The sequence below is a fragment of the Cataglyphis hispanica genome, chromosome 16, assembly GCF_021464435.1.
Source record: "Cataglyphis hispanica isolate Lineage 1 chromosome 16, ULB_Chis1_1.0, whole genome shotgun sequence".
In the NCBI taxonomy this organism is placed as follows: Eukaryota; Metazoa; Arthropoda; class Insecta; order Hymenoptera; family Formicidae; genus Cataglyphis; species Cataglyphis hispanica.
In genome coordinates this window covers 5,198,342-5,215,732 of record NC_065969.1, presented here as the reverse complement: position 1 = coordinate 5,215,732, position 17,391 = coordinate 5,198,342, and the positions used below count along the sequence as shown (strand labels likewise).

At 40.8% G+C, this 17,391-nt stretch overlaps 1 protein-coding gene across 3 annotated transcripts; it reads right to left on the bottom strand.

Annotated features, from left to right (window-relative positions):
• Positions 1-6,101: 6,101 nt before the first annotated feature.
• Positions 6,102-17,273, bottom strand: LOC126855667 (N-acetylglucosamine-6-sulfatase-like). Of its 3 annotated transcripts, XM_050603523.1 has the most exons (10): positions 16,293-16,649; positions 16,035-16,094; positions 15,746-15,952; positions 15,257-15,418; positions 14,850-15,020; positions 14,557-14,758; positions 13,827-14,125; positions 13,634-13,750; positions 13,431-13,544; positions 6,102-7,485 (listed from the first exon to the last, which is right to left on the bottom strand). In XM_050603523.1, the coding sequence occupies exons 1-10, from the start codon at positions 16,413-16,415 to the stop codon at positions 7,432-7,434; spliced, it is 1,509 nt and encodes a 502-aa protein (XP_050459480.1). In that variant the 5' UTR covers positions 16,416-16,649; the 3' UTR covers positions 6,102-7,431. The 3 variants fall into 3 exon arrangements, with proteins under 3 accessions (XP_050459480.1, XP_050459481.1, XP_050459479.1); XM_050603524.1 differs by lacking the exons at positions 6,102-7,485; positions 16,293-16,649 and adding an exon at positions 17,212-17,273 and having other exon boundaries at positions 10,714-13,544; XM_050603522.1 differs by lacking the exon at positions 6,102-7,485 and having other exon boundaries at positions 10,714-13,544.
• Positions 17,274-17,391: the final 118 nt, after the last annotated feature.

Sequence of the window (17,391 nt, the reverse complement as noted above, 5' to 3'; positions counted from 1 at the left end):
GCGACAAACCACCGGAGACAAGTCCGGGAGTCCCAGAGTCGGAAGGATCGTTAAATCGCGCGAGTTATTCGTGTCTTCGGACTCGTCGTCCTTCCGTTCGTCGCGTCTCCGCGGCCGGGGGCGGAGGGGACGGAGGGGGAGGGCGAAAGATAGAGGAGAATGAGGAGGGGGGGGGAGAGGGAGGGAAGTCCTTTTAATTACCCGACGTTAAATTCTTTATCTGGGTGAAACAATGTGGCGGGCCCGTGTTTTCAGATCAAACAAACCCCATGTTGATACGCGGTAATAGAATAATCTGGCAGCTGATTCCGGGGATATAGCCCGCGGGGATAGAAACCCACACGATTTCTGCACCCGGTCTGTACGTTACCACATCCCCGAACGAAAATCAACCCCCTTCCCGTTTCCGCCGCTGCCGTCGCCGTCGCCGCCGCCGCCGCTACCCTTCCGTGCACCCTCGTAACCTCGTATCAAGAGAGAGAGAGAGAGAGAGAGAGAGAGAGATCGAGCTCCGAGTCCGCGAGTGTTTACATACTCCATGGCACTGCCAGGACGAATGATTTCCGGTAGTACGTACGTACATATGTACGTACGCGATACGTATATGTGAGACAATAAACTAATGTCCGCCAACTCATCGAATCTAAGCAAGTATCGCTTGTTGTCCCTTTATTGCCTCGGAAAATTCATCGTCCGACGGATTCGCTCTCGCTTTGTTTTTCTATCCTGTAAATAAAATATCATCTAGAATAGAGCCTCTAATCCTTCGACGAGCTGATATCAAACTTTTAAATAATTTTATTTTATCTTGAGAATAGATCGCGCCTTGTCATTTGATCGTCGCGGAAATTAACTTGACGTTTCGCATCTCGACATTACGATCTCGTTGTCAATACCGATATCGCGCGGCGAGATATCACCCACGCCGCAGGAAACGCACGCGATGGAATTCAATAAAATTGCAAATTACTATCCCGGCGAGGAATATTCCGGGCTTGTTATTCTCTCCGTGTCGCGGTGGGGGGAGGGGGACGAGCGTTCAGCAAAGGGAATCTCGGCAGAGATCGGAGAGCGCGCGATATATCAGATGCGAAAGACACTTTTAGCGCGCGTCGCCTCCTCGAACCCCCAACATCGATCTCACAATGCGAGACTATTGAAACGCGACATTCCGACTGTGTTTCATTGCTCTCCGAGTATCCTGATTCAATACGACTGTTGCGGCACGGACGAATGATTCCGATTTCTGCGAGTTTCTCCACCACTGGATGCTTCGCCGATATCAACGATGCTCTTATCGATATTGATACCGCGTCGATTCTTGCTTCGCGATGTCATTCGTACCGCTCGTCTCCCTCTAAATCTTAGCCTCTCGCCTCTCGCGTTAATCTCGAAGAGGATTAGGCCTCTATTGTGGATGATTTATTTTACTTGATATATTTTAACACATTCTCGTGCGCTAAAATTGATTCAATTAATCGGGACGCGTGAATAATTTTTTTTTTTGCCAAATAGATATAGTTATTGATTTATTAAAAATGTAATTTATAAAAAAATGTATATTTATTATTACTGAGATTTTTTGTTGCTCTTTACGAGATTTTTTTATTTAATATCGCACACAGGCAAATTGATTCGATGCACAATCAACATTTCAAATGAAACATTTTACAAGATAGTTTTCCCTTCGTGCGACACGACTCTACTCCCTTTTACTCTTTCTTAGCTTTAAAAAAATCGGTTTTTGTCAAAGAACGTCGGGAGGGATAGCTTCGCTGCGCATAACTTTATACGCTCATTCGCGTATAACGAGACAATACGTAACAAGGGTGGCAACGGCAAAACTGACAAACGGAAAGCTCTTCTTTCCTTTCTCGCTCGTTGCTTCTTCGCTCAACAAAAACCCATTGTTTATAGGCTAACAAGGCGCGATTCTTTTCACACAAGTCGTTTTTCTAGCGACAAAGTGACAAAGAATGCAACGCAAGTAACCACGATGATACATCTGCATATATACTAAAGAATAAAGAGAAAGCAAGGGAAAAACGAGAATTTTTTTCGAAGAATTAAAGGGACAATTATAATACATGTCAAAAAAAGATATTTAGCTGTCTTTGATAAACTACCATAAATTGAAATCGAGGATTATCAATATTCATACATACGTATTTTTATTTTTTTTTTATCGATCTGTCCTATCGTAGCTATTATTTCGACGCCCGAACGTTTTTTTCTTTAAAATTAAACACTTTCTCGTTTCAATCGAGAGAGGAAGGATAAAGTTAATCGATAAGTTGATTAACTCGCGATAACGAGCAGTCTAAGGGCTCATTATACTCTCGCAGTTTTCATATAATCAAATGACGCGGCGACGAAGCAAGGGCATGGGCAGGTAACGCCGGGGGTGAGATTCGCCCTTAGGCTTGGATGAACCCCGCCTTTGTCGGAGTCGTAGTCTTCATCCTAAGGGATTTCATTTCCATTAGCGTATTGAAGAAACTCAAACGAAGAAAACATTTCGGACGAGGAATTCTTTCTCGAGCAACGACCATGCGTACAGTCCCTCTCTTTCTCTCGTAAAAACAGTATCTTTCTCTCTCCTTTCTCTTATTCAATTTTATTTAATATTTTCTGTTTCTGTGTGCGCGCCTGTTTATCATTTTGATGGTTCTATAAATTTAGAATTTTGCGCAAACGTCTCATCAAGAATTTTCTAGTTAGAAGAAGGGTGTCTTTAGGGAAATTGCTTTTTACGAAAGAAATCTCCATCCCTTTACAGGATAAGGAGCGTCTGTTAATGGTGATATTACCGGTGCGCGTCATAAGGAGAAGCGTATGCTAAGGTCTTTCAATTAACTTAATGGTTTGCTAAACACACAACGCGGCTTGTATTTAAGACACGATCGTTAATAAAGAAACACACCGTGTCGCAAACACGTTACACGCATTCGACGAATCAACAACGGAGTAGAATCGCAATCTTTGACAATAATGACATTGTAGGCAATAGGCAATTCGATGCGACGCATTACGACACCGAGTATCTACAAAAATTTATTCGACAAAAAATAGATATATTTGTGTAGAAATGTTTTTTCTAATCTTGAAATTTTTATTTAGAATGATTCCAAAATATTCGCGCATTTATCATGGATCATTATTTACCGTAGAACCGCTTCTTCGCACTTTATCAATTTATACATGGAATTCATACATTATTCATACATAAAATTTTTGATATTGACAACTCGTTTATCGTAAACAAAGACAGACTCTCTTGGAAGAAGATTAACCGGCAATAAGGCGGATGCAACGGAGCAGTCACTAGCACCGATCGCGTGACAGGAGTCAAAGCATTCGAAGGCAATGAGTCCTTCATTCAGGGAGGAGGGCGGTTAATAGCTGGAGGACAATGGGCTTGTGGGGTTGCTCTCTCTCTCTCTCTCTCTCTCTCTCTCTCTCTCTCTCTCTCTCCAGTAGATTCCTGGGACCGGCGAGCGCGGCTATCCGAGGGGATAGGCAGGCAGGCAGGCAGGCAGGCAGGCAAGCAGGCACGTAGATCGCAGGCGTGACTGTGTGAGACCCTTGCTGAGATAATTGAGCCGTCAGCTGCACGAACCTCGAGCAACGCCATGATAGCGCCGCACCACCGCAAGTCACCCTCGCCTCCCTTCGCTTTGGAACGGAAGTACACTTAGGTCACGTGACGCCGCGTGGATCGAATTACCGCGAAATGACACCACCATCCACCTATCTCGGGAGTGTGGAAGGAGAATCTTGGCCGCGATACACGCGGCCGATTATTACTTTTCCGCCTAGTTTTCTCTCTCGATGATGAACAGAATTCCGCTCCTTAACAATCTTATGTTTCTACAAATATCGATATTCAAAGAGCATTCGATCATTGAATGCAAATATCTCTAATGACGCAAATGTCGTAGAGAGGTACCTTAAATTTTTAAAAATCGTTTATGAGAATGTTTCAGTTCGAATAATGTTTTATGTTGCCTGCAAATTTTTAATTCTAATAATTTTTTATTTACACAATATTTCACATATTAAAGGCAAAAGTGCTGCATAGAAAAATGAGACGGAAGGATAAGGTACTTTGGAAAGCGCGTGCGGCCACGAGAAGCAGGACCTACTTCGACGCTACGTTCTAATCCGTCTAACTCGACATAGGATTCGATAATGCGACGCGACGCGTGAAATCCCGATGGATTTTTGCTTGCATCGAGGATACGGTCCAGATTGCGGAAGGGGAAGAAACTCTTTCTACGAAAGATCGGCTCGCTTTCGAATCTGCTCGTGGAGTAAGCTCTCTTGACAGACGTACCGGAAATATTCGTTGCGAGAAAGCATTATGGGATCGTGTCGGTATCATTTCCCCCGTTGGGGAATCTATTAACCGCGTTAGAAACTTCACTCAATCTCACTCTCGTGAGAATTACATGGAAATATCCTCGCGCTTTCAAAAGAAGCAAACGATCGTGTTAAGGTTCGTCGATCTGAAGCGGTTGTCTTTTTATTTTCGACTTTTTTCAACTCGCGGGAAAAGCGCAGGAAATCTTTTGATCGCGCACATTTCTTGAAATGTTTGGATTAAACAGCGATACGTTAATCTAAATGCAAACGCGTAATCTTATCATAGACGACGTTTTCTCATAGGCTTTGTTTTCCGGACAAACAGCATGGAAAATAAGATAATACTTTTATCTCATCCATCGGAAAAGCTGATTAAGAATATATATGGCGAAAGATACCGAAACAATTATCATACCTGAAATTGTTTTCGCTCTCTTAAATACATGTTTCTAATATATAAATTACACAACTTGTCATGTAAAATAAGCTTTTCAGTTGACTGTCGCAGAAAAAGGACCGATACTGTAAAGCTTATACTACAAAAGAAAGAAAATCAAAAATATTTTATTTTAGAAAGTCACTCTGTCTTTTAAACGAAAACAACCAGTATATTATAGTCTGTCGCAATTTCAATATTAAACATCATATTTGTTGAGATAAAAACATTTATAAGAGGATAACAAATATACAATATTTTTGTAACTCTATATAATTGAAAAAGAATTCTATGAAGAATTTTGATGACAAACCAGGGAGAGACGAGTGTTTATCTTGTTGTTTCCGAGAGTTTTTCGCTAATTCACACTTTTTTCCTTTTTGTCAATTACTCGCCGTTTTATTCATCTGTCATCCGTGACATTTGTTCGTAAAATGATAAAGCAACAACTTCGCTTACGATGACGGTCTTTCCGGAGCGTTTTGCCCGGAATGTATCCATAGGAGCTATAAGAGCAGGACAGTAATGCCGACCGATTATCCATCCCTCGACACGGATACCCTCCTTGCACCGCCTTATTTCTCCATCCCCTACAAGGAGAGCATGCATCCGCGTCCTCCATCCATCCTCGCCTACCCCTCCGAGGACATCTTCGGAGTCTTCCCCCTCCGGAATCGTGCGCCGGGGGTCGAGATTCGTTTAGCGGGTAAGCTGTACGTATGTTTCGCCCGGGTGAGAGGAAAGTAGAGGGGACTCACTCCGCGAAGTGTCGACGACAAGAGGGATGATGGTTACCGGCTGGCTGTGGGGGCCACACCCACCATCTCCGGAGATGGCCAATCGCATCCGCGACGACGCCAAGGGCTGCCGGAAGTTGTCACCGTGTATCAGACTGCTTGGCTTTGTCGCCGTTGCGAGAGATATAAATTGAGAATTTAAGGTTTTAAAACGCGTATATATATTATGTATATATGGTATATATGTATAAAATTCTTTCCAGCTGCCCCTTGATTTTATTACGCCGTCGCTGCGAGAATCCGCCGATATTTTCAGGCGAAAAGCAGCTCGTCCCTTTTGCCGTCGACAATTTTATACGTTACATAATTGACAATCGTATTAAAATAAAAGCAAAATTGTGAATTTCCAGCTTGATGATATACGCGCATAAATGTCCGGAAGGATTATTATAATTATTTTATCAATTATTATCTTACACGTGTTCGTATAGAGTCAATCATATAACGATGACAATTACAATATTTAATAATTATATGGTTTATCGTAATAGAAAATTTTATATATTTCTCAATCAAAATTTTAAACCTTAGGCCTCGCAATAAAAATGTTATTTTTAAATATTTGTTTATAACATCTATAAACTCACATACTCTTTATTCTCGACAACATTTTCATCTTTTATTTCTAATAGAAACTTGCAGACGCTTTTATTCGTGAACCACGCAGTGCAAGATTAAAGAACGATCCAAGTTAATTAAAGTTCTGTTTAAACGATTTAAAGATATTCGGAAAGGTGTTAAGTTAAACATAAGTACAGAAAGGGTAGGACAGGATGCCTAGAAAGGATCTCTATGCGGTACACGGTATCACATCCGCTATATACACGCATTATCCAAACCCACTAATAATCGATTATCCGATGCGAGAGAGCTGATTCCTATTTGATACTCCGACAAGGATTCCCGATTATTATTCCCGCCGACAAAGCGCAAGAACGTACACACACTCTCCAGCGGTTCATTAATCAAAAGCACCGGCCCCCAAAATGGCTTCCTGCCTAGTAACGCCCTCAAAATCGTCTCTCTCTCGCTGTCACTTCGTTGCAAAACACGCACATGTATACGCACATATGTACACATGTATGTCCGCCGGCGTGGCGCCTCTCCGCATCGCCGGCCACGGTTTCTTTGATTTTCGCGATTACATTCTGATCTGCGACAGGTGCGTGAGCGCGTAACACGCCTGTTCTCACTCGCCGCGTTCTTTTTTTTTTCCTCCTGCCGTTTGATCTCTACCGGCACAGTCGTAATTCATCCCGGCGACGACTGCCACTTAATTAGGACGATTAAGTTAATCCGCGCGTCGAGAAAAAAAAAAACGAGTAGCCGTCGGCGAGACTTATCGAATCTGACTGCGCAGTGTTTTACTTATATCAGTCTCCTCCGGCAACGTAAAAATCTATGAGGGAAAATATTGTTTAAAAAAGCTTAGACATTTCTGTATAGTTAGGGGAGCCGATTCTCTTTATTATCGGACTGTGAAAAGATAAGGATGGATGGTAAATTTTGCATAATAATTGAAGATTTAACGATAGATAGTATAGGAGGATTGATCTCGTCGCATCGTGCGATGCGAGCGTGGCTTCCGTCGACATAGAGAACGGCGTTGAAAAAAAAAGAGAGAGAGAGAGAGAGAGAGAGAGCAGACCGTAGGCGCCAGATGATGCGGTAATTGCGCTGTCAACGACAGCGTCCCGGTCCGCGAAACGATATGCATAATATCGCACACTCTCCCCGGAACGCTTCTCGCCAGATTACCATCTGCATCCATTCGTGAGACTCTCCTCCGCGGTGGATCGATGCGTCGGATTGACGCGGCATCACGCGGCTAAATCAAATCCGTATGGGTTTATAAATAGAGAATGTAGCGTCGAAGATAAATGAAGCCTGAAACGATAATAAAACCAATAAGTATGTGCGATATGTCTTTAGAAAGGAATATTATGTTCATCTTTTCTATCGCATAATTATTATAATTGTTGTGTCGGCGGCAGAGCCGATAGAAAACTTCATCGCAATTTATCGCGTTTTATCTAAAGTCGTGTAGAAGCTTCCGAACTAATTTTCGCACGCGAGCTCGTATCACTATGAGCGGGGAAAGATCGGCTCGGAAAGTTTCAGGTGAATCAGCTCTCCGGCGTATATAAAGGAGAGAGCCGGATGCGCGAGATGAAATTTAAGCGCGGCTCCCGGACATCATTAAAGCAAAGCTCCGTAGGACTTTGGAGGGTGGATCGCACACAGGGATGATAGTGCTCTCGATAGATACTCGCGTCACTGGAGCACCATTAACTCTAGATTACAGCGCTGCGGTATTTACACAGGCCAGAGGCGTAACGTAATACGCGACGAGCACCCCGCGTCTTACACTCCCCCGTCATTGTCGCCCCCTCTTCCCTCCCTCCCCCTCCCCCGTTGCCCCGTCGAAGAGAAGCCCACCCTCCTCCGAGTGTCTCTCGCTCCGCTTCGGGAGACACGGGTTTTCTCTATCTCTACCCTCGTCTCTACCCTCTCCTCCACCACCTCTCATCTCTCCCGCTTCTCGTCGCAACGCGCCGTCGTCCCTATTTGCTCGTCCGTATCCCCCTTCGAAATGTATCACTTCGCTTCATTTAATATCGTGGGACGTCGGGCGTACCGACGCCATTGTTCCCGTTAACAGTGGATCACGGCTAAAATAATACCTGCTAATGGCTCCCGGTTTTAAGCTGACAAACAGCAGCACGAGTGTAATAATATAATGCGAGCGCCGTTCGCGGAACCACGAGCGCACGTCTGTGTGTGTATACGTACACACGTGTGTCCGTGTCTCTCTGTGTATACAGTTGGATTATTAGCGGCGAGCAAATTTGTGACGAATCGTGAATTATATACCTTATATACATACATATATATATATATATCTCTGCAAGAGTCTCGAGAAGTCTTTGGTGATTCGAATATAATTAAACCGGCTGTCTTTTTCGTCTATACGCGTGTCCGCCCCCTCCGACCCCCCGCGCACAATCGCGATTGTCGGACCGGCGCGTTTCATCTGCAACTTTTCCTTTCCAATTAACGAGTTCTCCGCATTCGAAAAACTGTACCTTTTTTTTTCTTTTTTTTTTTACTATCCCGACCGCGCTCCGTTCCGGTCTGCGGCCGCGGTTCTCTCGCCGTCGATTCTTTTCATCCATCGTATTATCCGTCGCAAAACTACCTTTTCGGGAAATCGCGGCGGCCCGCGCGCGATCTTCAAAGTGCTCCCTTCCTCATTCTCCGCGAGCAATTTTATTATTCCTACGGTATTATACCGCGTTGTATAATTTCGCGAGTGAAAAAACGTAGCCGGCCGACCGTCCATCGTTCCCGTTACGCACCCGCGGCAACAGTAATTTGTAGTTTTTATGAGAAATTCTATATTTGCCCGAGCTGTTCATTAACCCGCTCGTGTTAACCGAGCTGCGACACGGTAATAAGGGTCGTGCCGAGCAAAGGGGTGTAGTAGGAAGCGAGAGCAGTTGTGAGTTAGCGGAAGAGCGCGCGCGGAGCAAGACGGAAAGGGGGTTGAGAGAAAGAGGATGGGAGAGAAAGAAAAGGGTTGTGTATGTGTGTATTTGTGTGTATATGTGCGCGCGTCTAGTATGCGAGCCTTCTACTCTTAATTAATTATTTCTCCGCGACAAACGTTAGAGCTAAAGTAGACTGAGAGTCTGAAAAGAAAAGCGCACGCAGGCATATCGAATCGCGATATTTTTCCCTAGCATTGATATTATCAACGAGAGCTTTCCCGCTACATAGATATCACGGACTATAATTTCAGGCAAAAATTGAAGCGGCGTAAGTGTGAAAAATGCATTGGATTTAAAAAAAGCGCATTTTCGTGCGCGCGAGTGGCATTACGCGATTTGGGTTCGCGTGATTTTCTTTGAAGAAATACTTTTCACAAGCAAAGTTGCATTTTTCATAATAAATGAGCGCTACAGAAGTAGCGAGTTACGAGACCGAAAGAGTTTTGTAGAGTAAAATCAGAGCACAACGTACTGAACATCTCAAGTTTTCCGTGCCTTTATTCACGAATTTCCTGTCCATTTCGGTGTTTTTTTTTTTTTTTATAAAAAAAAAAGCTAAAATCTCTGTCATCGTACAAATAATGTTTTAAACATTCAGTTTTAAGTTTGCGATTGATATAGCTCAAATTATAGAGTTGCTATAATAAAAAGGAACAATTTAAAAAATTATTCCAGAATAAATTTTTTTATCCTTGAAGCTTATTTTCAGGGAGTAAAGTCGCTTATAAAACTTCCTCTGTATTATTGGTATCCCAAGCATTTTCCTCGCGATAAATTTACTCAGAATCGAGGAAGCCGGTGCTCCTCGTGTAGCAGCAGTATCCGCGAACTTAAGTACTTGACGAGATCTTGGAACACCCAGCTATCGTGGCGTCTTCTCGCTGCTGTATACGCGAGACTCGCGCTCGTTTCTCGAGTTACAAAACTCGAAGCCTCGCCGTGCCTAAAACAATATTGGCGGGGGAGAGGGGGAAGGATCGACCGGGGGATTCGGTCGGGGTTGTGCACATTAGATATTTATTTAAGGCCGTCGACACGGCCGCTTTGCTACTCATTCGCCGTGGAACTCGACGTATTGCGTGTGCGTGTGCGCGTCAAGTACGCACATGTGGGTGTGCGCGTCATTGACATGGGTACCGCATAGTAGTCTTTGGCACTAAGTACCCCAAACTCGAAATGTTGACCCGGTTAATAGCTCCGTGTTTGATTAGACTACTGTAGTTCATATAAGCCACCACTGGTAATGCGAGTTTCATTTTGTCAGTCTCGTTATGCAGAAATGGATCGGATAATTAAAGGACGCGCCCTGCTTGTGTCTTTGGTATCGCGCGCGGAAAATTGAGTAACGCTTTATTTAGCCGATGGTAATATATACTCGTTATCGTAACAGTATCCTCTAAATCTAAAACATGTCGAGCGAATTATTTTTCTTTGAATTTTAAAAAATAGACTTGATATATATATCTTGTAACTTTCAGAAAAATTTTAGATTTATTATATTTTTATCCTTTGACTGGAAAACTATTAAGCTGATTTTGAAGATTCCTTGCTCTCGTAACGCTTCCGTTTATTAAGATGAGCTCTGACAATTTCGCCGTTTTAGCTTCTCCCGGGATCTTGTTACGCGTTCAACGATATCGTCATAAGGCCCGTCAAAGGAAGCGCGCTTTTACTCCGTTATTTTCCAATTCACTAATTTACAGTAAATTCGCATTTTCCGCGTTACCGATCTCGAAGTCGCGGAGAGAAGGAGGCGCGAGTCGACGCAAAGGAAAATCAGAGGGCACGCTTCGTTTCGCGCCGTACGCCGGGTTACAAGGGGGAAAGGTTAATTATCGAATAACAAGGGATGCCGTTTGAAGACAGATCACTGGAAAACTCTCGAGATTGTAAATTGTTTAGTTTTTAATGCGCCCGACGAACGTCCCGATTTTCAATCTTAAGAGGACGAGATCAGAGCACGATATCTTGCAACTACCGTCATAAAATACAATCGCCAATCGTTTTATTATATAATAGCGTAATATATCGATATTATTACATTATAGAATAATACATAAAAATAATTGCAATTGATATTTAGCGCTTAAAAGTAACATGGCTAATTAAGAGCGAATAAAAAGATTAAGATAAAATTAAGAATGGAAAGTTACGGTATACCTTCTTCGAAATTGCAAGTTAACAGTCATAATTAATAAACATAATTAAACTATATTCTAGTGTGAATTTATAAAGTTTTTAATAAACTCATCATCATCTGACAATCTTTATATATTTTTCACGATCGACACCTTTTGTAAATCTTTTCGTAGTACGAGTACAAGTTGGCATAAATATCCGCTAGAAAAATAAATCCCCCGCTAAAGAGGAGAGGGAAAGAAGAAGCGGAGGGGCCCCAAAAGTAAAACCTGAATCTACGGCTCGAAAGGTAACGAAAGCCATTGATCCTGCCCAACAAGGAGGCGATCGCTCGCTCGAATGATCAATAAAGAATAAGAGAATAAAAGAATTCGTCCGCAAGCCGACTTACACGTCTCAGCAACGACCTAACGAAGATCACTAAACGCCCAATCGAGCGATCGATCGAGGATCCGGAAAATCCTCTCGTGCAATAGCGTCGCCTATATGCGAGCGCGTGCGTTGCTGTCAAAAATACAGCTGACAATGAGTTGCATGTAGATTATAAACTGAATAGAATTAAACTATTATTAGACAATGAAATAAATGAATCGATGAAAAAATAATTATCGCAAACTCTAACAATATCTACTTTTCGTCAGTCTGCTTTTCGAGCAACCAACTTGTTAACGATTAACTTTTAAGAGATAAAAATTGAAAACTTTCTGGAAAAAATACAAAAAAAAAATAATTTATAAGAGTTTTTATTGTAGAATTGCCGTGAGATTTCTCAAATCAGGTTATGCAATCATTATAAAAATCAATATAAATTGCCTTAAATTTAATGAATAAGTTGAACGAACAAATGAATCGTTCGTAAATTTCACGCAATAAATTTCTTTCGCGATTCATCACTTTAATTCCTTTAATTTTTATTTACTGAGAGATCGCAAGATGCAAATCTTGCGGAATAAGTCCTAGTTTTCCTTTCGGCTTTGTCGGCCACAACTTTGCCAACGATAATCTCAAAGGCGATCTATCGCGCACGCGGTCGCTAGATTCGCTGTAATGCCATCTGTGCAAACGATTAAACGGGCCCATGGGCCCGGCTAGTCTACAAACATTTTGACGTTCATTCACGTTACGTGAAAGAGCATCTCTCACGCTCCTTGACATCGAAAAGGGCGAACCCACGATATTTTAAGCGTCGGCACTCGCTGACCTCATCGTATACGCACTTTCGTGAAGAATATTCATGCATGCGCGAATACATAACCCTTTGTATGAGCAACCAAAAGATACACGATTTTATTTCTTGCCTATATGTCGTATAATATAAAATCAAAAGCAAAATATATACATAATAAAAGTAAAAATTGTAAAAGTATTGAGATATTTGTATCTGTAGAGATTCTAAATTCCTTTTGATTTATATATTTAATATAATAAACGTATATCTGCATTATTAACTTTATATATACGTTTATTATTTTTGATATCCACAAGATATAACTTATAATCTTTATGTATATAAAATAATAGAACGAACCAGAGTATATCGAGTAACTCGAGTAACGGCAAAATCGTTATTTCTCGCGCGCATCATCATAAATCCGCGGAGAAATCAGAAATGTTTTAGCAATAATAATATATGCAAATATGTACATGTCTAATATAGTCTCGATTCTGTCTTCGATGCTCGACTTTTTCCACCTCATTCTTTCCTTCTCTTCCCTGTACTTTCGCGAATATCATTATTGCTATTCAGATATTCGAGACTCTCTTTCTCTCTCTCTCTATCTCTCCGCGGGGCTTTAATAAAAATATTTGTTAAGAAAACAGTTCCGTCGGGGAGGGATGCTGCCCTCCTCTTTCGAGCAAGGCGAGTTATTCTTATATCCAGATTCGCGGCGTATTCTTCGACGGCGATTTCCATAAATGCAATAATTCGAGATAAGACAACTTTCCGCGATCTAGGATGAACGAAAATGTTATATCATGGCGCGCAATCTTTAATATAGTAAAAAAAAAAAAAAAATTAATCGTATCTTTTATGAAGACATTAATAATTTTCCATATACATATATATGTATAGAAACATTTGTTATGTTATTCAAATCTACTTCCCAAATCTGTGAAAACGCATTTCGCATTCTGACATACCACCATCTTCTTGAGACGTTTCCTGAATCTGGATCTCAATTTTTTCTTCATAGTATATCCGATATTCGTCATTTGATACTCATCAACGTATATATCGTAAGATTCGATAAATTTCTAAAAAAAGATGATAAAAATGTTCAATACGAAATTTTCAAAATGTTTAAAAAGCACAATATATATGTATACATATCTACAAATAATACCTGATCATCTTCGAAGATACAAAAGATATTATTGAAATGTGGAGAAACGCGACGTATACAACTAAATGTATTGTTCGCAGCATCCTGACATTTACATGCCATTTCTTTCATGCATAGCTACAAAATCGTACGAGATTAATATATGTAATTCGAAAGGAAATAGTTTTTTAAAATTTAGATATTTGAAACTTACTGTGACATTGAGATCGCTGTCACTTGGACAACCGGACGACGGGGTCTTTTTAGATCTCTCTCCCCTGTACTCTATTAGAACGGTGCGATCTTGCGGTAAATCACGCGTTGTTTTAAACAATGTTCTTCCGTCTGATGGATATTCTATACCGGCTATATCTAAGAGTGTAGCGAAGATATCGACACTGCTGACTGCCGCGGAAATTGTAGACGAGTCAATTCCTGGACCGGATATCAGTAATGGAACTCGTATATCTGTTTCATAGGGTTGACGCTTATCCATGGGCATGCTAAATTGTCCTATCGAAATAATGCACGTCTTGTATAAATTGTATAGAAGATCCGTTAAACAGCTCATAAAATAATTTAATTTTTTTTTCTTGACAATGTATAATTTAAAAAATTAACATTATGTTTTCAAAATTATTTTAAAATTAGCAAAAATTAAATATCATCTACTGGAGACGACCTAAGCGTAACAACACAACATAAAAAACCATCTCGTCGCGTAAATGATAAATATGATTATTATGGTTATAAAATAAACAATTCATGTTTATACTCAATAGCTTTTAGCGCTGTTATTGTTTTTTTCAGTTATTAGCTGAGAATTTTTCGATATATTCGAGACTATAAAAGACAAAGTTGCGAATCTAATGATTATTTGTGCTTTGTCGTTCAGTGCGCTTCGTTTAGTTTTTAACATCGGGATATACCATCGAATCACGTACCAACATGATATCCATTGTCAGAGGTATAAATAAAGTAGGTATTGTTCAAGAGATTTCGCTCTTTCAATAAATTGTGTATATTTTTAACGAGCTCATCGACCGCTAACAAAGTTTCCCATCTCTTCCTGTATATCTCATCTAATTTTGGTAATACACTGCTTGGCAAAGGAGACGGACCTTTCCTAACTAACCAATGTTTATCCTATTTTTAAAAAATAAGAGAATTATATATACCAAATAATTTTAAGAGAAATATCTGATGTATATAATCATTAGCGTGTACGATGCTATACCTGATGCACGGGAACGTTAAAGTTTGGGGTTCTCTTTGCTTTTGTGCCATTGTATTTGTCATTATGTCTATCAGCAGGTGTAAAAGGCGCGTGAGGGGCTGGAGGTGCTAATACCATGAGGAAAGGTTGATCGTCGGAGTATCCGTTAATAAAATTTACAGCTAGATTATTCTAAAATATATATATATATATATAAAATTGTAACTTTAATTTTTCTATCAAATTTAGAATTTATAAAGTTTAATTTTTCTATCAAGTTTAAAATTTAATAAAGTTTTAATTTTTCTTTTTTTATCAAACCCTGGTTTAATGTAGGACGATTGTTATTCTAAATTATTATAATAAAAGATAATAAAAATTACCCTTATATATACTGTCTTAAATGTCCTAAATGTCTATATACTCACGATTACGTCTGTAAGATAATCGCCCGTATTGTCACCGTACTTCATCTCGGTACCATTTATCGACAATGAATAATTGTAATATTTGGAATTTCCTATAAGACCGGCCCACCAATCCCATCCCACCGGTACGTGAGCTGCGCCGCCAACTTTTTCGTTTCCATACTACATTTATATCGTACGTTAATATTATTAGTTTTAAGAATCACATTTTTGGCAATCGAAAAATTTATTAATTATTATAAATTAAAGAAATAAAAATAGAAAAATGTCGAAAAATAATTATAAGACCAAAAAAATTTTTACTTTTCGTTTCATTTCAAACGTTTCGTTTCTCAATTTCAAGAATTTTGTAGAGTCCTTTGAATTTTATTTGTTATATCGTTCGCTACCAATTGTAAAAATAGATATCTTTTTGAATATAAATTAATATATATATATATATATATATATATATATATATATATATATATATATATAAATTGTATCTACCTCGTTCAAATACTTTCCGGCGTAAAAAGTCTTGTATCCAGCGACATTTTGCAAAAGAGCCGCAAACGTTGCTGGTTCTTGAAATTTCTGCCATTGCGCGCTACTACAACCACCAGCGATCGAATTATTCACTGTCAGATGATTATGCTGATACCGTCCGGTCAGGATAGACGCTCGATTCGGGCAACAGATAGGCGAAGCTACAAACTGAGCGGTACCCAATACTCTGTTTAAACATTTCCGAGAAAAAAATATATAATTTTCTCTATAACATTTATAAGAGACTTACGCAATTCGTGAACGTGGCACCCTGAGATCCAATGAGATTCAAAGTATTTACCATCGGCGTCTGAAAATTTAAAATTAAATAAAAATGCAGGTGCCTCTGCAGGTGAACTGATCTTGATTGTTATTTTATAATTTTTTTCTTCTCTTGCAGCGCAGTCTCATTAAAACAATTGCGCGGCGATAATAACAGTAATAATTAAATACAAAATTAGAACGAGTTTATATTATTATAAATGTAACAAAGTTCAGAACGCTCTACCATGCCATCTAAAGTCGAGTCCTGATCGTCGGTAATAATCAGCACGACATTTCCCGGTGCAACCGGCACCGCTAGACAATTCAGCAGCAGAAATAGAATCGCTAGGTGCATTTTGCTTGACATCACGAGATTTCCTGCTTGAATATGCAGTGTGCCAAGAGCGACGAATTGACTTTTTAGCCAATTCGGCCGGTTGTAATTATAGTTAATATTCAGTCGCGCGAGAAGACGAGATTAGACATTAGACGCGATGGCACTTGGCCAGATTATATCCGCGTATACTTTGGAGAAATCGACTTTCGTGTATTATTAATATCGCAAACTGCGTATCGAGATAAATAAAGCGTACGCAACAACGGTATATGTTCAACTGATCGAGACGTTATAAAATTACTCCCGATTATCGAAATTTGATACAACATAGGACGCGCGAGTAGCGGTAAAAGCCACTAGATGGCGCTGACGGGAATGAAAAATTTAACCCTCTTGTATAAAACCTTATCCTCGCGGAAAGAGTGACAGGTAACAATCGACCGACAGAGGGCGCTGGAGGAGGAGATTCTGGTGCTGCTCCTTCGGCGTTCGCCTGGAGTCCCGCACCTGAACACGACGAACGAACAAACAACGAGCACAACACGTTGCATGTCGCACGCACGTTCTCTTTGGCGGTGTACCATAAGTCTACCCACGCACCGCCGGACGTATGTATATACATGCGTTGCGTCGTGACTCGCAATCGAGTCGCGATATTATATCGGCGTGTGACGTATCTACACATTCTACTGCCCCCGGCGTTCCGGAGAATAGACGAGATAAGCGCAGTAAGTTTTATGAGGCTCGATTAACCACGTGCGCCCATTCAACGCGGTCGTTTTTCCTCGCGCGTTTCTCTCTCGTTCTCGCTCTCTGTCAAACTTACCTCGCACGATAGATAATTCGTTCGGCGGCAGCGACGGCGGCACGTAGCCCGGCGCCAGTCGTTGTGCGCAGGCGCATTGTTGTATTCGCGCGCATGTGTTCAGCTGTCGGAGCGCTCTAGTCGGCGCGTAGGATCGCTGCGCGCGTCGGCTCTCGCGGAAACGACCAGTGAGATCGTCTC

Excerpts from the sequence above, each read along its gene's own strand:
- LOC126855667 (XM_050603523.1), bottom strand. The coding sequence starts at position 16,415 with ATGTCAAGCAAAATGCACCTAGCGATTCTATTTCTGCTGCTGAATTGT. Across the intron at positions 16,095-16,292 it reads ACTCGACTTTAGATGGCATG|ACGCCGATGGTAAATACTTT; the intron begins GTAGAGCGTTCT and ends TTAAATTTTCAG. Across the intron at positions 13,751-13,826 it reads ACAGCGATCTCAATGTCACA|CTATGCATGAAAGAAATGGC; the intron begins GTAAGTTTCAAA and ends ACGATTTTGTAG.